Source organism: Scyliorhinus canicula, chromosome 20 (assembly GCF_902713615.1).
Source record: "Scyliorhinus canicula chromosome 20, sScyCan1.1, whole genome shotgun sequence".
Lineage (NCBI taxonomy): Eukaryota > Metazoa > Chordata > Chondrichthyes > Carcharhiniformes > Scyliorhinidae > Scyliorhinus > Scyliorhinus canicula.
Genome location: NC_052165.1, coordinates 24,443,045 through 24,464,761, shown reverse-complemented (window position 1 = coordinate 24,464,761; position 21,717 = coordinate 24,443,045). Strand labels below are relative to the sequence as shown.

General features: G+C 45.7%; 1 protein-coding gene across 1 annotated transcript in view; it reads left to right on the top strand.

Moving 5' to 3' along the window:
* LOC119954975 (leucine-rich repeat-containing G-protein coupled receptor 5-like) overlaps positions 1–21,717 on the top strand; it is a 201,701-nt gene that overhangs the window by 93,181 nt on the left and 86,803 nt on the right. Inside the window, 2 exon segments of the mRNA XM_038780739.1 lie at positions 9,840–9,911; positions 17,999–18,070. Coding sequence (XP_038636667.1) covers positions 9,840–9,911; positions 17,999–18,070 — 144 coding nt within the window.

The following is a 21,717-nucleotide window of genomic DNA, read 5'->3' as shown; positions in this document are numbered from 1 at the left end:
AACAGCCATGCGATTGATATGCAACTCACCTCCCATTTACAGACAAAAGATACCATCAGGCTCTGTAATGGGCTAATGGCTGGTCAAATAAGAGTGCGCTGAAGGACAATGGATCTCGAGTGGATCATCCTGGCTGAACAGTGGCATCCTCTGTATTCCCACTAACAAGTTTAAGTCTGAATGAGACAATATAATTCAAACCAGGTGTGGGTGTAGCCCTCTGACTCCTTGCCAGCAGTTTTTCCCTCAGTCTATTAACCCCTAAATTGCCTACTACATCTTCGATCCCATGTCTATACTCAAGTTCCTAATATCTCCCTCTCCTAACACGACCCTATGCTTGTCTGCCTGAGGGTAATGGATATCTGCCTTCAGGTGCTGGCTCCACAATTATGCAGCACATAACAAAATATTTTCCCCTGTGTCAAAGTGGTAGTTTAACTGCACAAGGTAAGAATAAAACATCATCAAACTGACTAACAAACACAAGTCTCTTTGTTAACAAATCTGTATTTGTTCAGGGATGGGCAATAAATGCTGGCCTGACTAGCAAAGCCCACATCCCATAAACAAATTAAAAAAAGATTTGTTAAAAAAAGACTTGTGTTTGTTAGTCAGTTTGATGATGTTTTATTCTTACCTTGGTCTAACCTCTGTGCCTGAAACTAGCTATTATGTAGACAAAGCTGCTTGTTGCACTGGACGCTGAACTGAAATTTTGGTATTATGCCCTGCTGCTTAATTTTAATTTTAAAGTGTACATCTGTAACTCTTCCAGCTCATCTGGATCCTGAAACTGCCCATTCTCTTCTCTGCCGCTGATGCAAAACAAGATTTTAATGTTAAAGAGAATTAGAAACCATCAATGTCAGATATTTAACGTGTCAATTGAACTCAGAGTTTCTCAAGATTATTAAACACTGGGTGAAATTCTCCCAAAAAATGGCTAAGGGCACAATTCAGCTAATTGGGAACAAAGTCCCAGAGCAAACGCAGAGCTGAGAAACACATGGCTATAAAATGCAAGGGGCCTCAGTGGGGAAGGCATGGCTGAGACCATACATAGACCCGTTTTATACACTGAGGAGCTCCGCTCACCAGAATTACCGAGTGTAGCGAGAGATCGGGCTGCCATTTAAAAATGGTGTACCAATCGCCGAAGCCTCCAAAGCAACCCCCAAACCACCCAGCCCAAACACACTATGGCAGGGTCCCCAACACCCTCCTCGGCAGCCCCACCCCAACCCCCAGGCAGGCCATCCCCAGCCTGATCGCACGTATGCAGAAAATGCCAGCTTGGCACCACCAACCTGGCAGTGCCACCTGGGCACCTTGGCACTGCCAGGTTGTTAGGCTGACACAGTCAGGCTGTCCAGGTGGCACCTCCCTACCCAAAGGGCACGCAGCTGGAGGCTTCTGATCCCCTGGGAGACCCCACGAGTGCCATTCCGTCTGGTCCCCATTTGTGGCAGCTAGTGCTGAACAACAATCGCCCGGGGTCTTCGAGGCAAAGGGGATGAATCCCAAAACCTCAGTACCTCTGGAATCTGCATATTAGAGTGAGGCTAGTTGCCAAAGGTGATCCTGCCCACAATGGTCGTGATTTACATCACAACATTTCGCGAGATTGCATTGGAGCCACGTAGATCTCCCAGCCTTTATTGGCCACACTGGGCCTGGCACCACCCCTGTCCAGAACCGTTCTATGCCCCGGCCCACCCATGTCCAGCAGTGCCGCCCATGCCGCCCCATTCCTCCTCCCCCATACTCCGCCCCCCCCCCCCCCCCGCAGTCCCCTCCACCAACCCCCGAGTACCAGCCCAGCCCTCCCCCACCCCCAATGTGCCAAGCTGACAATTGTTGAGCAGTGGCAATCGGGCCAGGTGTGCTTTGCATGGGTGTTGGGGTAGGTGGGGGATTTGGGGACCCTCCCATCGTGCATTGGGGCTTGGGGGGGAGGGGGGGGATCCAGAAATTGGGATGCCATTTAAATATGCCATCCCAATCTCTCACTACACTGAGGCGTTCCCGTGAGCGGAACACCTCAGAGCACAAAACGGCACAAAACGGTTCTACTTGCAGCTTCGTCCGCGCATTCCCCGCTGAGGCCCCTTAACACAAGTGCGATTTTATAGCATTGTAATTCTCGGTGCTGCCAGCACTGGGAAACACGTGGCTAAACGCACTCGCTGTGGAACTTTGTTCCCATTGAGTTAAATCCCACCCATAATCTTTTGCTTCCCTTTTCTTCCCTGTCTCTTCTCTCTCTCTCTCTCTCTCTCTTAAACCAGCCTTTCCTGTCTTTATTTCTCTTTCTGTACTGGGTTTGATTGAATTAACCCACTCTAATTTACTTCCCTCTCAGATCTCGTTTTACTAATTTCACATCCTTCAGTCTGATTAAAGAGAAAGACAGCTGTTTGGCCTGTTCAGTAAGGCCCCGGATGCCCACTTTCCCTCATGGTGACATCAGTCGCTCACAAATCCAACAATTTGCCACACAGAACATCGATGTGATTTAACAGCTGAGGGCAAAGCTAAATGTAACTGAACACCAATTGTTACGCCGCAACAGCAAATTCTGACCTAAGTGGTTGATGGCTTCTCAGCCACATGGAAGTATCCGGATGTAAGAGAGCAAAGGGTGCCCTGGACGATATTTACTCCTCTGTCACCATCATTAACACAGATTATCTGGTCATTTTGACACCGTTGTTTGCTGCACACATATTTTCTGCAACATTTTCTAAATTGCAAAAACACTGTGGAAGCAGTTCACTGGCTGCAAAGCATTTTGGGATGTCCGGAAACCCTGAAAGGTGCTGTATAAATGCAAATCTGAGAGACCATTGACAGAACAAAGCGACTTACTAAGGGTACTAAACATACTTTGCAGAAATGCAAACATTGCACTCTCAAAACGGCCACTGGATATTTATGGAGAGGAAACAAAATTTTAAAACTACTCAAATGCTGTGTGAAGGAACTAAGTATTAAAGAGTTGACATGGTCACAGTCCTTCACAGTTTTGACAAAATAAACATTCATTAACATTAACCTAAAAGCCCTGTGGGTGATGTCTCAAACATCAATATGCTGCAGTGAACAGATTAATGTTTTTACATGCTCCAGGCATGTGGATGAATGACTAAGATAACGTGAATGTCCGGCCCAACATCAATTGGGAGCTGTTTGTGACCTGCTCAGAAATGCGTTTTCATACCCCTTGGGTGAGCATTCCACAAAGTGCACCTCCATTGAAACATCATATCAGGTTCGCACAAGCTGAGAGGGGCCAATGCAAATGTCATCAATGGATCCCAAGTTTACTTCAATACACTGAATGGGGATACTCTTTTAAAAGATGATAGTCAAGTTTGGAGCTCTGTGTTGAGACATAGAGGCATAGATCATACAGTGCAGAAGGAGGCCATTCGGCCCATCGAGTCTGCACCGACCCACTTAAGCCCTCACTTCCACCCTATCCCCGTAACCCAATAACCCCTCCTAACCTTTTTGGTCACCAAGGATAATTTAGCATGGCCAATCCACCTAACCCGCACATCTTTGGACTGTGGGAGGAAGCCGGAGCACCCGGAGGAAACCCACGCAGACATGGGGAGAACGTGCAGACTCCGCACAGACAGTGACCCAGCTGGGAATCGAACCTGGAACCCTGGAGCTGTGAAGCACAGTGCTAGCCACTTGTGCTACCGTGCAGAACTTTCGCTTGGATCTTAACAAATCATAGGCAGACAGTACAAGATTGGCCACTAGACTGAGACTGGCAGCTGAAACATAACTGCATTCTAAGGATCTGGCAACAACTAATAATGAAACAACATAAATTCTACAGAGAAAATAACGCCAATTAGCGTGCCTCCAAAACCATTCTTGTTTTTAAACATCACTGTGCACAGGAAGTCTGGACCATCAACAGTCGCAACCAGTCAATTCACAACAGCTAAATGAAATCAAGCCACGAGCAGACACATTAACACATCCATCACTCAATCAATAGCTGAGAAATGGACCCCAAACCACAGGAATGCACCTTTGAACTAAAAGCACATATAGCCCGTTTGGCCTATTTACTGGAATTTATAACAGAACCAATGATCCAAGACAGAAACAGAAAAGAAAATTAACATTCATAAACAATGCCAAGAGGAAAGATGTTTAAGTGTCTTATACTCAGTGTACACAGACTCTCACATTTAGGAGTAGACATGATGAATTGGGCTTCTAGTTTATTCTTGTACGCAGTATTGTGGGTAAATTCTTTCAGCTCACCAGAGTCTCCAAAGGAAGTCTCCAGACTTCCAGCACTAAAGTCAGGAGTAAAATGGAAACACAATGATCTCAGAATTTGTGTTCGGAGCAAGTGTGGTCACTGACGCTCATCGTTATTATGGCATAAATTGGACACAGTAGCTTCCAGAAACAGCACAACTATGTCCGGTTAAATGTGGAAATTTAGAAATTGTGGTCCAAGTTGCCCTGGTCCTCCACCATTACCATGCCGATAGACTTGATATTGTAATCCCTGTAATGGTGGGCAGTTGCTGTATGTAGCTTTCCTTATCCACTACTGCAGTGGAAAATAACGGAAGTGCCTATAGATGTAAATGAAATTTTAGCAGCATAATACATCTTCATATTGCAAAACAATCTATTTTGTGCTGACAATATCACTGTACAGGTATGGAGTCTCATTCCTTCTTATTTAATTATAGTTAGTTTTTTCTTAAACTTTCCCATCTTTTCTTCCATTTCTTTATTTGACTTTCAGAATATGATTTCACTTTTAATTATACTTCCTGGTCAAGACAATGCTTGTCTTCAATCTGGTTGGTTAAAAAGACATGCTGTTCTTTGCTGAGATCATCTGTAGAGGGTGCCATGCTGTATCAGTTGACCAATGACAGTAACTTGTCACCCAAAAGCATGCAGCGACTTTATGGGTAACTCTCAGAATAAGGAACTGTGAGTGCCATTCCGTCACTGCTGATTGTAAACTCCAGTTCATTGCATCAGAATATGGTGATGCAAAGAGAAGAGCGAGAACTCTGTGTGCATTCTGCACATTAATATTTATGCTCATATTATCTCAGTCACTTACCTAACTATCATTGAAGGCACATCATATTCATAACTTAAAACCATGAACTGTGTTCCTGTGGAAGCTTCTAGAACAGTCCTTCCTATATTAAAAGGTGGTTAAGATGAATGAAAAGGGGACCGGTTTTCAACCCAAGCATCCCGTAAATTCGAATTGAAATACCCTGGGCAGGATTCTCTGTCGGCGGGATCGTTTGCTTTGCTGGCAGCGCACTCACGCCCGCAGATTTCCCGACGGTGTGGGAAACCCCATTGGCTGGCTGCCGGGACGGAGGGTCCCGCTGCCAGTGGGACGCGCTGTGCCAGAAAACGGGTCTCATGGGACGGAGAGTCCCGCCCGCTATGTTTGGGGTCTTCCCCTTGGAATGGACATGCCCAGGCAGCGCCCCCCCTGTAGAATTCACACATGCCATTGTTGGTGGTTTACTCCAAACATAAAATAATGAACCTCTGAACAGAATGTCTCCAAGTTTGCAATTCAACAAGAGAGAGCTGATTAAATCAGTTATCTGCAAGTGTGAAAGACGGCCATCTATCTTATCTTGAGCAGTGATGGCTTTGGACTTCCAAACTATCCTGGTTGTTTGTACGATACCAGAATTGGTCATGTGGGAGAAACTGGCTGGAGATAAAGAGTTTTATCTAAAGACCTAATGAGAGATCTGGGTAGTCTGCAGAAGACCACCACCTGTGACAATAGCTACAGAACCATGAAGCTGTAAAGTATTGGCAGCAGAAAGACAGCCCCAAGAGAGAAAGATAGAAACTTCCAGCTGTAGAAGAAATTACGAGCATAAAATGACAGTGAGATAAAGCAGATTGTGCTGGCTGGGGAAAATGTTGTCTTTGTATAGTGGAGATACCACTGTAATTCTACCAGCCTTAGCCCAGAGAAAAACTTTGATTTCTGAAAAGTACTCCCAATTAATCCCAAATTTGAAGAAGATGACATTGAAACCTTCTTCACAGCCTTTGGAAGCTGAAACATCAGTTAAAGTATCTGCCAGAGATTTGGACTCTCCTAATGCAAAGTCAGCTGATAGGCAAAGCACGTGAGTTTCATTCCATGCCAGCTGCAGGCAACTTTGTAAGCTGTGAACAGGCAAAATGTGCAATCTGGAGTGTTCATGAATTAGTGCCAGAATCTTAACACCAGAGATTTGGGCATCTCATCAAAAACTCACTGAAACTTTCCCTGAATTGGAAAGAATTGAACAGCTCATATTTGGCCAGTGGGTCAAGGTCTCAAAAGTGACTGCAAGTATGATGGATGAAGGGAAGCAATCCTTTTCGGGGATTTCAAAAACTGTCTCTCAAACAACCTTAAAAACCATGTGGGTGAACAAAGAGCTCCAAAAACCAATTGTGATGATTGTAAGAAATTGGTATATAGTATTTTATATCTGTTGCAGTAAGGTGTTTAAAAGCCTGGATTACGGTATATGTTGGTTGCAGTAATATTATTAAAGAACCTAGATTAAGATCGAGACCTGCTATTAAGAGGTCATAAAAATTTAAGTAATTATTCATTTGAACCATTTACTTGTTTACAGAAAAATGCCTAATGCAGCAGTGTTACAATTGCTGGAGATTCCTTGGAGAGTAGATAATTTATGAGGTATCATATGTAGTCCTATCTAAGCAGGTGATAGAACATCATAGTGGAATAAAGATGATGTAATTGGTGGGAGGAACCAGGTCTGTCTGTAGTTTTGCAGCTCGATATAGGTTTTGCTGTCTGTTTGGAGTTTGAAGTTGAACACCAGTTTTGCCAAATTCTGTCAGGTTGAGCAGAAACTTCTGACAGGAAACTTCTCTCCGTGTTTACATGTATCTCGCCCCCACAACCCAAAGATGTGCAGGCTAGGTGGATTGGGTAAGGTGACCATTGCTTATTCAAGCATCCAGAAAGTTCTAATTGAAACACCCGAGGGGTCTGCCCCTAGGAATGGGCATGCCCAGACAGCACCCCTCTGTAGAATTCACAGTTGCTATTGTTTGTTGTTTACTCCAAACATGGAATCAATCGACCTCTGGACTCCCTGCCTCCAAGTTTGCATTTCAACCAAAGAGAGCTAATGAAACTAGTAGTTATGTAAAAGTGTGAAGGGCTGTTAACTGTGGATGGCTTTAACTTCCCAACTATTCTGGTTGCATGACACCAGAATTGGTCATGTGGGGGAATATCGTTCACGATAACGTGTTTCATCGAACGACCTAGAGAGAAACTTGAACAGTCTTCAGAAGTTGACTACAAGCACAGCAGCTGCAGAAAAGACAGTATCATATTTGCCTTTTAAAAACCATGAGATTGTAAAGTCTTTACAAGTCTCCCAAAACCTCTAGTCCTTTTGCAAAAGTTTTGACCTTCTACTAAGAAAACCACAAGTGTCTAGATTCACGACCTGATGAACATGCATCTCTTCGAGGGAATCCTGCAATAATCCCAATAACTGACTCCAGCTATTTGAACCTATCTGAACTACAACTCTAGATTGGCAAAGGACTCCTTTGTTTACTGGATCTGCAACTGAGCTTCAACAACATGCCAGACACATGAACTATTACCTTTTTGGGGGGTTTTAACACTTGTAGAAGTGTACAATCATCTTTAATAGCAATTTTCTTGAGTGTGTGGTATGTGACTATTGTAGGTTTAGATTTTTGGAGTGAGCATGAAAATAAATAATCCTCTTTTTAAACTTACAAAAGTCTGCTGCTGTTCTTTAAATTTACCACAAGCCAAATGGGGACTCAGAAGCAAACATATAGGGTGAGATCTTGTGACTGTTCCTGTCCCTCCGTAGGTTTCCCAGCAGTGTGGGGTGGATTCAATGGGACATCCCATTGACAGCAGTGGGACCAGAAAATCTCACAGTTGGCCAGCAGCTGGTCACGTCCCGCCACCGAGAAACACACTATGGGGAGGCCAGAGAATCTCACCCATAAAGGGAGACTGAGAAACACAACGGCCGAGATTCTCCGACCCCGCGCCGGGTCAGAGAATCGCCGGGGGGGGCACGAGAAATGTGCCATGCCGCCCTGACACCGGCTCGCCGATTCTCCGGCGCTGATTCTTCGGTGCCCGCGGGATCGCCGCTGTGCCAGTCGGGTACCGTTGAAAGCCCCCTGCCGGCGATTCTCTGGGCCTCGATGGGCCGAGTGCCCGCCGAATTCGGCCAAGTCCCGCCGGCGTGGGTTTTGTATGGTCCCACCCAGCGGGACCTCGGAGTTCTGTCTGCGGGATCCGTCCTGGTGTGGGGGGGAGGGGGGGGGGCATCCGACCCCGGGAGGGGGGGGGGCTCCACGGTGGCCTGGCTCGCAATCGGGGCCTACCGATTGGCAGGCGGGCTAATTCCGTGGGGGCCTATGTTCCTCCACACCAGGCCCCTGTAGGGCTCCGCCATATTGCCAGGGGGCCAGCGCGGAGACGGGAACCCTTGCGCATGCGAGAACTCGCACCGGCCGTGGTGCGCATTTGTGAACTTGCGCCGGCTTTCGGGTGCCGGAGCTGCGGACACCACTCCAGCGCCATACTAACCCCCTAGGAAGGGGTGGATACCTGCCACTTGTGGCCCGTTGATGCTGAAGTGGCTCGTGCCGCTTTTCACGCCAGCGTCAGAACGTGGCCGCAGGATTGGAGAATCCCGGCCAACATATCTGTGTTTTCAAAATAACCACATTGAACCCAGAGGGTAAGGGAAGAGAATTAGGGGACTGGGTTCAATTCTCCTCCTCTGTCTGTCACACTGACATTTGTTTGTAAATTAACAGGGAGCGGCAAGTGGTTACTATATTGTGACAGCTGTGAGATCAATCTTTTTCCTCCTCATCAAGATGAAGATGTTAGTGTTGGGAACTGGATCACTCCATTTGAAATTGTCTGCACAACAATTATCTTTCTGCTGCCCACTGCTTCATACCAAGCTGTCACACAGTGGCCTGCATTAACCTTACCCAAATGAGCAAGGATGGTCCACAGCCAAAACAGATATTTACGTAACTGATGTTTCGTTGGACTGACTCTGCAGTACAGAAAAGAAACCAGCTATAACAGTTTTCCTGAAAGATATACTTCTTGGGAGACTCCAACCCAAAGGAACTCCAAGAAGGAAGGAATTGTCCCACCACACAGCTTCAAAACAAGGGTTTTTTTTATTAATAGAATGTAATTTACACTGCCCCAAAAAAGAAGTTGATGCAATAATCTACCGTTATACATTGTGTAGACAAACATCAGATTCTCTATGTACATGGCAGCAAAACCATCAAAACTTATATATTAATTACTGGTGTAAATATATTAACTAACTGATCATTTTGTTGTTTATTTCAACCATGGTGGTTCTTGATATTACAGTCATAGTGATAGTCATAGAGTCATTACCACACAGAAAAGGCCCATCAGCCCATCGCATTTACGCCGATCAAAAAAATGTTGCTTTGTAAAACTAAGAATTGTGAACTCTACGATTCTTATTTCCATTACTAATTGATGAAAGTAGAAAATGCAGTTTTGTGAATGAGAATGTTATACTTTTGTTGCTTTGTATGTTAAAAGTGATGACATGCCAAATCTTAATGAAAAGAGATATTCTCCAGTAAATCATCCCTACGTCCGATTCGGCTTATATTTTTCGATATTTGTGTTGTGCGTCTCAGCTTATGAATGAATCCCACATGAAGAAAATGTGTTTGATTATTCTTTCACCCTGCAGGCGTCTTGCAGGAAATGACTTGACACACATCCCTGCGGGAGCATTTGCTGGTCTTTACAATCTTAAAGTTCTGTGAGTAAACTCTTCCTTTATTTGAAACTTTTGCTGTTTAGGTAATGATATTTTTTCTCGATGCATTGAACAGAAAATGCACCAATTACCTTCAATTATGCAGAACATTGTGTTCATATCTAGAAGGCATTCACATTGCCTGAATTAAACTTGAGAAACTGTTACCTTACCCAACCGTACATGAAAAGAAATATGACTATCATAAAACCTTGGATTGGTGCCTTAACAAGGACCAAATAAAATAAAGAAACATAGTTTATTTACAACACAATATATACACTGCCTGGTAGTTTCCCTTGGAAAGCATTGCGGTAAATAAATAGGGTGGTAAGGTAGCACAGTGGTTAGCACTGTTGTTTCACAGCTCCAGGGTCCCAGGTTCGATTCCCGGCTTGGGTCACTGCCTGTGGGGAGTCTGCATGTTCTCCCTGTGTCTGTTTCTTCCGTTCTTCCCTGTGTCGGGTTTCTTCCGGGTGCTCTGGTTTCCTCCCACCCTTCAAAGATGTGCAGGTTAGGTGGATTGGCCATGCTAAATTGCCCTTTGTATCCAAGAAGGTTAGGTGGGGTTACTGGGTTACGGGAATAGGGTGGAGTTTAAGTAGGGAGCACTTTCCAAGGGTCAGTGCAGACTCGATGGGCTGAATGGCTTCCTTCTGCACTGTAAATTCAATGATACCTGCTTCCTCCTCTGGTCTGTGCCTCACTGGCCGACCTTTTACACAAAGGTCAATAGATATCCTCCGCTCTAGCTTGGGAGATCATACTCCGCAAGGACCACTGGGAAGGTAACTATTCCCACCCCGTAGTCCCCGTGCGGGCTTTACAGATACCATGTGGCACTATTTTGTAGACATAAACGTAGATCTATTTGGGGTCTTGTAGGCACAGTGGGTAGAGTCCCTGTCTCTGAGCCAGTAACTCTGGGTTCAAGTCCGACCCCAGGACCTGACGGCCAAGGAAAGTGGGTTCATAACGCAGCCAAACAGATTGAGTATCGACCTGCAATTCCTTCCGACGCACCAATGGCTTGCGGTAGAAGAAGAGACTCCTGGTCAGCTGTACCTGATGTGGAGTGGCGTCCCTTAAGCCCCCGGCAACAGACCAGCGATCTGTTCCAGGAGTTACTAGCTATGGAAGCAGAAGAAAGTCTGCCTTAACAGGAAGAGAATTGGAACTGGTCCATTTGGCTGGGCCCAGAGTTTGAATTCAATGCTGGAGAGGTAAACACAGGATAAGCAACTTCCAATTTTATTGACTTATATTTTCAGATTTAATATTATGCTTTGCAAAGTGATTGAATTAGGGCGCTGTTTTTTCTTGTAATTTCTAATACCTGTTAACTGTAACACCAGGTTTTTATGATCATTGTGTTCATAAAACTGGGCCAAAATATCACATAAAAATTATCTTCACCTTTGGAAGACTGTTTTGAAGATTGTTGTAAGTTTAAGAATCTACTTAAAATATAATTAGAATTACTACAGTGCAGAAGGAGGCCATTTGTCCCCTTGAGTCTGCACTGACCCTCTGAAACCCTAGCTAGGTCCACTCCCCCACCCTATCCCCATAACCCCACCTAACCTATATATCCAAGGACACTAAGGGGCAATTTAAATGGACAATCCACCTAACCTGCACATCTTTGGACTGTGGGAGGAAACCCACACAGATACGGGGAGGCCGTGCAAACTCCACACAGTCACTCAAGGCTGGAATTGAACCCAGATCCCTGGCGCTGTGAGGCAGTAGTGCTAACCACTGTGCCACCGTGGCACCTTTCAGTTGTGTGACATTACACTGTATTAGTACCAACCTGCCAATTATATTTCATAGGGCCTTTCAAAAAGACATGAAATCTCCAGTTTCAGTGTATATATTTGTAACAGTTAGAGGTTAGAACAGTGTGTTACATAATAAAGTGCAAAAAAGTGCAGAACCACAAAATGCCAATATGAATGAGCATGTAATGTAATTTCTTCTACAGAGGCTCTTTGAGGCTGAGAGCAAATGTTGTAATTTGAGCTTTGTGCATTAATCATCTTCGCTCTGCCTACTAAGGAAATGTTTGGTTCGCCTGAATAAAAAGTAATCCATATCGCCTAGAGACAGAGAGGTTTAGTGCACATACTCCCATGAGAGATATGAGAACAGGTCTTTGCGAAACAAATGGTTATTGACAGAGAATGTATTTGGTTTCTGCAAAAGAAATGGGTGAAAGGTGTGAAGAGAATTGTTCATCAAATGGTTAAATGAGCTGCACTTTGGGAACAGTTAAGACTTTGCGCGACTTGGAAAAATCCCGGGAGCAATATTCCTGACTGAATGATTTCTTGGAACCATCACAACGCTGAAAAAGCTAAGCATTGGGTTGACTCCCCAATGCTGCTAGTGAGTTCAGCACTGGCAGTTTTCAATGTAACTCCTGACAAGTTAAAACATAGGAAATAAAGAGACTTGTGTTTATTTAGGGCCTACATTTCCAGTCAGAGAGACGTGCCAAAAAGTGGCAGGTACAATTAACAAATTTGAATTGCAGTAACTGTTGTTACGCAGGTTGATGCAGCAAATATTTGCTCACAGAAAGATCCACAAATCAATTGAATCTTAGGAGAGCCTTCATAATTGCTGACTGATCATCTTATCCCATTGAAAGGTGTTTAGATAGCAAAAATGCTAATAACCAGGGTTACTAAGTATTGTGGTGAAAGCGAACAAAACCATTTGTGGTTAGGGAGAAAATGCAGAATGAAACCCAATTAATGCACAGGCCAGCAGCACGGTTTGATTCCGTACCAGCCTCCCCGGACAGGCGCCGGAATGTGGCGACTAGGGGCTTTTCACAGTAACTTCATTGAAGCCTACTCGCGACAATAAGCGATTTTCATTTCAGGGGCTGGTTTAGCTCACCAGGCTAAATCGCTGGCTTTTAAAGCAGACCAAGCAGGCCAGCAGCACGGTTTGATTCCCGTACCAGCCTCCCCAGACAGGCGCCGGAATGTGGCGACTAGGGGCTTTTCACAGTAACTTCATTGAAGCCTACTCGTGACAATAAGCGATTTTCATTTTTGTGTGGGAAGTTAACTACATAAACGGTAAACTTGTAATGAAAATATAATAACAATAAGTAACAAGACTAGCAAGCATAGGAATAATGCAATGCAATTTGCCAGGTAACAAAATTAGCAGAAGTTGAGAGACATTGAGGTGCGACTGGCCATATCAGAGACATTGGGCGAGATTCTCCACAAAATTGTAAAGGCTGCCGTGGGACAAGCCCTGACCCACGGCAGACTTCACGCCCACTTCCGGGGCTGATTCTCCCCCCCTGGGTGGGGCTAGGAGTGCGGTCGTCAAGGCCGCACGTCAAGCGTCACACGGCCGATGACGTCGGTCGCGCATGCGCAGGTTGGACAACGCCAACCCGCGCATGCGCAGTTGCCGTCTTTTCCCTCAGCCACCCCGCAAGACGTGGCAGCTTAATCTTGCGGGGCGGCGGAGGGAAAAGAGTGCGTCCGTTACGGACGCACGGCCCGCGATCGGTGGGCACCGATCGCAGGCCTATGCTCCCTTTGGCACGGCCGTGGTACTGCCGTGCCAATCGGGCCCCCAGATACCCCAAACGGGTATCTGGCACCCGTTTCACGACGGCAGCGAGCAGGTATGTTTGCTGCCGTGTTGAAATGGGCGTGAAGGCCTGGGCGCTCGGCCCATCGGCCTGGGAGAATCGCCGCTCGCCGTAAAAAACGGCGAGCGGCGATTTGTGGCGTGGGTTGGGCGTGGGGGGGGGAGAGAATAGCGGGAGGGCGTGAAAAATGTCGGGAGGCCCTCCCGCTATTCTCTCACCCGGCGTGGGGGGCGGAGAATCGCACCCTTGGACTTCCAAAGATCAATGGGGATATAAAACGTCTAAAGTACAGGAATTTGAATGCGGTAGACAACAGAATCTACAGAGGGGAACATCAAAGAGATTGAACAGTGTAACTGTTGGTTCTCCGATTTGAGAGGGAAGCTAGTTCCCATCCAAGAGCCCAACAGACCAGTTCGATCTGTGATTTTTTTTTAGTACAGAAGGAGGCCATTCGGCCCATTGAGTCTGCACCAGCCCTTGGAAAGAGCACCCTATCCAAGCCTGCACCTTCACCCTATTCCCATAACCCAGTAACCCTACCCAACACTAAGGGCAATTTTTGGACACTATGGGCAATTTAGCATGGCCAATCCACCTAACCTGCACATCTTTGGACTGAGGGAGGAAACCAGAGCACCCGGAGGAAACCCACGCACACACACGGGGAGAACGTGCAGACTCCGCACAGACAGTGACCCAAGCCAGGAATTGAAAGTGGGAGGCTGGAGCTGTGAAGCAATTGTGCTAACCACTATGCTACCATGCTGCATCCATGCCATGATCCCTGCCACAGAGGCCTGTTCTAGCTGACATTTAAAACCACGCCACATTGCAGAGACCATCCTCGAAAAGATGCCGTTTCGAACCTTTGCTGAACCAGGAAGAAACGGTTTCCATCACTTGGTCACCTAAGCGGTTAGTGTGGTAACTATCAACTGCAGTTAACCTATTGAGTTACTAAAATTGGATGTTGGTTGGGAAAAGGGGTGTTATAAAATTAGTTCAGGGAACCTGGGCATAGTTTGGGGACAGGAGATAACTTCAGATAAAATGGTGTGTTTTGCTATTCATATGCTTAAATATCAGAGTATATGTTGGTCTTGGGAATCAAGATCTAAACTTATCATTTAAGCCGCAATAAATAAAATTCATTATGAATTTCTAAGGTAACTTATCCCAAGAATACAAATGAGTTTGCTATAATAATTCAATGATAAAACCTAATGTGCATTGGAATCTTGAGTCAACGAGCAAAGTGTTTTCTTTACATGTAAAACTCCCAAGTAATGCCCACCACCTGCATGCAATTAACACCCACGGCATTAAAGACTGTCTATTTCATGCAGCGACTCCTGGTCTGGGGCTGGTTTAGCACAGTAGGCTAAACTGCTGGCTTGTAATGCAGAACAATGCTAGCAGCGCGGGTTCAATTCCTGTACTGGGTTGCCCGAACAGGCACTGGAATGAGGCAACTAGGGGCTTTTCACAGTAACTTTATTGAAGCCAACTTGTGACAATAAGTGATTATTATTATCTATATTGAAGGTTGAGGCTTCCGACTATTCCAACGAAGAAGTATGACAATGACTCAAATGTCAGCATACTGCCTAAGTTAGAGTAACAACGCTGTACAAAAACTCTCAGTGCCAAGTATATTATAAAGCCATCAGCAAAGGCCTGTATTACCTTAAATAAGTGATCTTACCTCATGTTTAGTTCATGCCAGTAACAAGCGCACCAGCTGTCCTTTAAGAATAATTTTTAAGCAGAGAAAGAGAAGAAACTTGCATTTATACAGGGCCCTTGCAACCCAGAAGTACTTCACAGTGAATAAAGTATGTTTGAAGTGTGGGCATTGTTGCGATATAGGGAAAAGTAGCAATCATTTTCAGTACAGCAATGAGATAAATGGTTATAATTTGTTTTCATGATGTTGGTCATGGGATAAATATTGAACAGGACACATTGAACTCAACACAAGAAAAGCTCCTGTGCTCTTCTTTGAATAGTACCATGGATGCTAATTATATATTAATTGGGTGTTAATTATATATTAATTATATGCAGGTGGTGAGCATTAATTGGAGTTTAAAGTATACACATATAAAGAAACACAAGAGTACTAGGAAACACTTATAGAGACAGTGGTGCGGCTGAGATAGGAGATGTATGCTTGCAATGTTTCAGCCTGCAAATAAATGTAAGACTGAGTCCAGATTGGCTCCAGCACTACCCTTTGCCAACTGACTGCCCGATCAGAACAATGCCATCTTTTATATATGATGTGGAGATGCCGGCGTTGGACTGGGGTGAGCACAGTAAGAAGTCTTACAACACCAGGTTAAAGTCCAACAGGTTTGTTTCAAACACGAGCTTTCGGAGCATGGCTCCGAAATTCACCTGAAGAAGGAGCCATGCTCCGAAAGCTCGTGTTTGAAACAAACCTGTTGGACTTTAACCTGGTGTTGTAAGACTTCTTACTATCTTTTATATACATCTGAATGGGCAGTTCAATCTTAGTTTAACATTCTATCAGAAAGAAAGCACCTCAGAAGGTGTGGCACTCCCTCAGCGCTGACTTGAAATGTCAGCATAGGTTATGTGCTTTTCCTGGAGAATGGTGTAAATGGAACCACTCAGCTGGGGCTGACATCTGGACTGTATTTGATTTTTAAAAGAGCTAATTGTTTGGTTCCCTCTTCTCAATCAGCAGACAAGTCAGAGGCCAACAATGACCCCAAGTGCTTTTAAGTAGGCACGCACAGAGTTCGGACAGATCTAACTTTCCACTGATGAGAGAGTGGTACAACCACCTTGAAGTCCCAGTTATAATATTGTACTCCAATAAGATCAGAGGTACTGAAGTTTGCAGTCCCCCTACCAACATTATCAACTAACCTACCACAACCGCCAGAATAAAATCTTGGTCTTTCCTGGTTTTGGTACCACATTGAGTGATCCATTTAACCATTAAACTACTTACTCTTTTCTTACTCCCGTCTGGGGAAGGAGGATGGCACGATGGCACTAGCTTCTGTAATCCAATTTTGCTAGTTGACTCAAACTGAGAGAATAGATACTATTAATTGATGCAGTTTGAAAGGTTGTTTGCAATGTAGCTCCATAATTTAAAAGATATTAGAATTGAGATAGTTAAAATTACTAATCAGAATTTTGAAATGCCGCACATCTCAAAAGTAGGTATGATTTATTTGTTGCTGATAGTATTGTCAGCTCAAGTAAGCTTTGTCTATCAAAGGCCTTTATAACTTGACAATTAACTAGTTCACAGAACATCATACTTAGCTTTGAGTGACTTTGACAATAGGGCTTGTTTTACCTACTATTTGTCAACTTGACAAATAGTAGGGCAGCACGGTGGTATAGTGATTAGCACTGCTGCCTCACAGCGCCAGGGTCCCAGGTTCAATTTCGGCCTAGGGTGACTGTCTGCGTGGAGTTTGCACTTTCTCCCCGTGTCTGCATGGGTTTCCTCCGGGAGTTCCAGTTTCCTCCCACTGTTCAAAGATGTGCAGGTTAGGTGGATTGGCCATGCTAAATTGCCCCTTAGTGCCAAAGGATTAGGTGATGTTACTAGGTTACGGGATGGAGTAGAGGCGTGGCTTGGGTGGGGTGCTCTTTCCAACGGCTGGTGCAGACTCGATGGGCCGAATGGCCTCCTTCTGCACTGTAAAATTCTATGATTCTATGATATTGGGCAAAATTCTCCATTTGGGAGAACTTTGCCCCTTGTATCTAAACAACAAAATTCTCTCTTGCAACAAAACTACCTGCTTACAAACTATCAAATTTACTCCAGTCAGGATGATATTCAGTTCCGACATTCTCTCGCAAATTAAAAGGCAATAATTGCGTCCCTGGCAAACAAGGCCCGTGTTTCTTAATTAAAACGCCAACCACTTCTCTCCCTTGTTTCAATACTGGCTCTAACCGGAAAACCTTTGGTCTGGATGCTTTGTTTAACTTCTCAGTTCAGCACCAGCATTACTGAGCAAAATCAGAATGTCATTTTGCAAGATATTATCAATAGACAAGGGAAATGCCTGAGAGTTTCTTCAGAAATGCTTCAAAGAGCTGTGCTTAGTTTTCATATATATATATGAAAAAAACTCAGATGTATACAGTTCCTGTGATACTTTTCTTCAAAACGAGATTGCAAGCATTATCTAATGCAAACAAAATCAAGTCAGATGTACACAGTACAACACCATTTTTTATCTTGTAAACCCCAGTAAACGGTCTTGTTTGGGGCATTGGCCAGTGAAATATGGTCCATTAATTAATCCTTATGGTCTTCTGCTTTGGGAATCAACATCTAAACTTGTCATTTAAGCCGCAATAAATAAAATTCATTCTGAATTGTAGCGTGAGGAAACCACACAGGATCTAAAGGTTTTGATGCTCTGACCAGTTCTCTTATCTTTTTCCAAACAAACAGTATGTTGCAGAACAACCGCTTGGGAGCGGTTCCCGAAGAGGCACTACAGAACTTGCAGAGTCTCCAGTCGCTGTAAGTACAGACTTTAGTACTGAATATTGCGGAGAAAATCCGTCAAAATAAACGAGTGAATAGAAAACAAGCCTGCAATGCTGCTCCGAGTTTGCCTTGGGATCCCATTTGGTATGTGGGGCGCGATTCTCCGACCCCCACGCCGGATGGGAGAATCGCAGGAGTGCCGGGCGATTCCCGCCACGCCGCCCTGGCACCCGCACGCGATTCTCCCACCACCCCCCCCCAAAAACGGCGTGCCGTGTTTCACGACAGGCCGCTCGGAGAATCGCCGCTCGCCATTTCTAACAGGCAAGCGGAGATTCTCCGGCCCAGATGGGCCGAGCGGCCTGCCCAATCTGACGGGTTCACGCTGGCGCCAACCACACCTGGTTGCTGCCGGCGTGAACAGCGCGCGAACACTGCGTGTGCGGCCTGTGGGGGGGGGAGGGAGGATCGAGCACCAGGGGGGTGCTCAGTAGGGGTCTGGCAGCGATCGGTGCCCACCGATTGGCGGGTCGGCGTCTCTAAAGGATGCACTCTTTTTCCCCTGCCGTCCCGCAAGATCAATCGTCCATGTCTTGCGGGGCGCCCACGGGGAGGACGGCAACTGTGCATGCGCGGGTTGGCGCCGGTCAACATGCGCATGCGCGGGTGACGTCATTTAAGTGCCGCCGTTCGGATCCCGGCCCTGGATCGCTGTTCGTGTGGAGTTTGCACATTCTCCCCGTGTCTGCGTGGGTTTCGCCCCCACAACCCAAAGATGTGCAGGTTAGATGAATTGGCCACGCTAAATTGCCCCTTAATTGGAAAAAATAATTGGGTACTCTAAATTTATTTAAAAATTTGACGCGGCGCCAAGGCCCGGCGCGCGAAATTGACGCGGCGCCGCTCCTAGCCCCCTGGGGGTGGGAGAATAGGGGCGAGGAGCGGCCTCCGACGCCGGAGTGAAACACTCCGGTTTTCACTCCAGCGTCGGCACCCGTGGTATCCAGACATGCTTGTTAGGTGAATTGGACATTCTGAATTCTCCCTCTGTGTACCCCAACATGCGCCGGAATGTGGCGACTGGGGGCTTTTCACAGTAACTTCATTGCAGTGTTAATGTTAGCCTACTTGTGACAATAAAGATTATCATTATTAATTGTACTCCATTGCAAAAAGAAACAGCTGTTTCTCCTTTTCTAAGCTATGTGAAACTTACTCTTAAAATAACTTCTGCTCCCATCCTTCACTTGTGCTCAGGTATCAACCCTGACTGAGAAGGTTAACTAACCGTTTCTAAGCCACGTCACTCTGAAACCAATCAGGAGTGATTCTATTGCTGACAGGTTGCCCTCACTTTCTGTGGGGAATGCTTGGCTTCCAGTTTACGTGGGAATTTCAATGGGACCTCAGCAAATGAAGAATAGCAACTTGGGGCCCAAGAATCTCATTCTGACACAATATTGCAATGTGGTTGCCCAGGGTGCACCTGAGATGATATGGGAGGCACAGATAAGGTCAACTTGGGGCTGGAGTTCAGTCACTCAATCTCAGGGGGAGAGGTCACCAGCAGGTGTTGCCTTCCATTTACTTTTGGGCGCTCCTTGCTTTAAGGGGGTCTGGAGGCTGGCATTCAGGCGTCGCTTCCTGTGTCCTTTTTACTGGGCTTGCGACCAAATCACCATTGACGGAGTGCTGTCCTTAGTGGGAGCTGGAAAGTGGGTGGAAGGAGGTGAATATTGAAGGTCAGCATTAGAGGAGATTGTGAGGTTCCTGGATGGAGGTCTCATTGGAGGCTAGACTGCAAGGGCAGAGTGAAGTTCTCAAGAATGGTTTGCATCCCTGCCTCATGAGGAATGAAGACCTTCTCACTTGGGGAAGCACATATGAATTGTATGTAGAATCTCATACTCAGGCAGAATGTTGAGGACCAAGGGATTAAGCTCTCCTAAATATCAATTCCACTTGTCCAGGAAGTCTGCCTCTCAGGAATAAGTGTGTCGGGCTGTGAAATGGGAGAATGAGGGTACCCTCTAGATGTGTGCCTGTCATGCTAATTGCAGGCTTCACTCTAATCAGCTGTGCTTCATCTGTCACAAGAGGTATTCAATTGCTTTCTATTTCACCCTTCATTGACAAGTCAATTGTGCCATTGAAATCTGCAGAACTAAAGTTCACTGTCACTGACTGAAGTTCCAAACATTGAATCCCAAGTCTCATACATTGACTTACATCAAAGGATGCACTGATGTGTACCACAATGTAAGGCTTCATGCTGATGTCTATCATCCCTCACCCCGTTACCGATCATTATGGGAGGCTTCATTGAGGTGTCCTGTGAGAATGCAGACGCAGGCCCCATGTATCCAATCAACAGCCCTGTCACCTAATGTAAGGAGTTGGGGTGGGGAAGGGAAAGGGGGGAAACGGGGGAAAGGGGGGAAAGGGGGGAGAAGGGGGAGGAGAAGAGAGCCTCGTGACAGGTGGGCAACCCACGAGGTGACTGGGTGAGAGATCACCTGGAGGCGCCAGGGGTGGGTGAGGGGGTGCATCGAAAGACTGCAGGTGGCAGACTTACCCTAGCCACGCAAAGGTCATTCATTTTTTACGGCACTATTGCCTGTCCTCGTCTGCAGGGAGCTGGCATTAACTGAAGCTGCAATGCCCTTGCTGGTGGAGTTTGATCAGGGCACCCTCGCAGAAAGACAGTGCTGGCTTCCTGGCTGCAATCCCCTTGAATGAAATCTGGAAAAGTGCTGGAGCTGCCCTGTGATTGGGAGGCCGTCAGAAGTGCGGCCTGTTTCATGTGGGGGAAAAAATCTTTCTTTGAGAGGCTCAAAATTCTGTGAGAAATCTGTTGGCTGGGGTCACACCGTTTTTCTCACCGGAACTGACACTGCCATTTTTTAGTAAGATTCCACCCAATATTATCCATCGATTTCAGACTACAAGTGTCATGCCGTCGAGTCGTGAACAAATCCTATTCCTTCCACCAAAATGCAAGTTGAGAAATTATTCGAAAAGATAAGCAGAGCCAGATGATGAGAAATGCCAGCTTGGCAGTTTCCATCAGAGGGCAGAATTGGCAGCTTTATCCTCCCAAAGTCCATCGCAATTATGCGATATTTCGACTATTTTCACCTCTAACGGCAGAAATATTTCTTTAAATTCATGAGGCGGAGCCACCCCAAAACAGAAGATCTGACTGAGTCACTTGGGCATCCTGAGTAGTGGTTGACCACTACAAGTGCAGGGAATATTCTGTTAGGTGGTCGATTTAGCTCATGCTTACTATTCCAGGACCACCATGATCTACTCTGTGAGTTTGAACCACTACCCTATAATGGAGGTGTCATAGTGAGCTTGTCTTTCTGTTTTACTTGCTCGTGTAGCTGTTAAAGGTGCCAATATTTAAAAAAGAGCGACCAAATCTCAATATTCCTTCCTCAACCAGTGCTACCAAAACAACAGATTAACAGACCATTCACCTCTCCGGTGGTGGCATAGTGGTATTGTCAGTGGACTAGGAATCCAGAGACCCTGGATAATGCTCTGTGGACCCGGGTTTGTAACGCACCCTGGCCGATGGTAGAATTTGAATTCAATCAGAATCTGGAATTAAATGTTTACTGATGACCATAAAACCATTGTCGATTATCGTAAAAATCCATCTGCTTCACTAA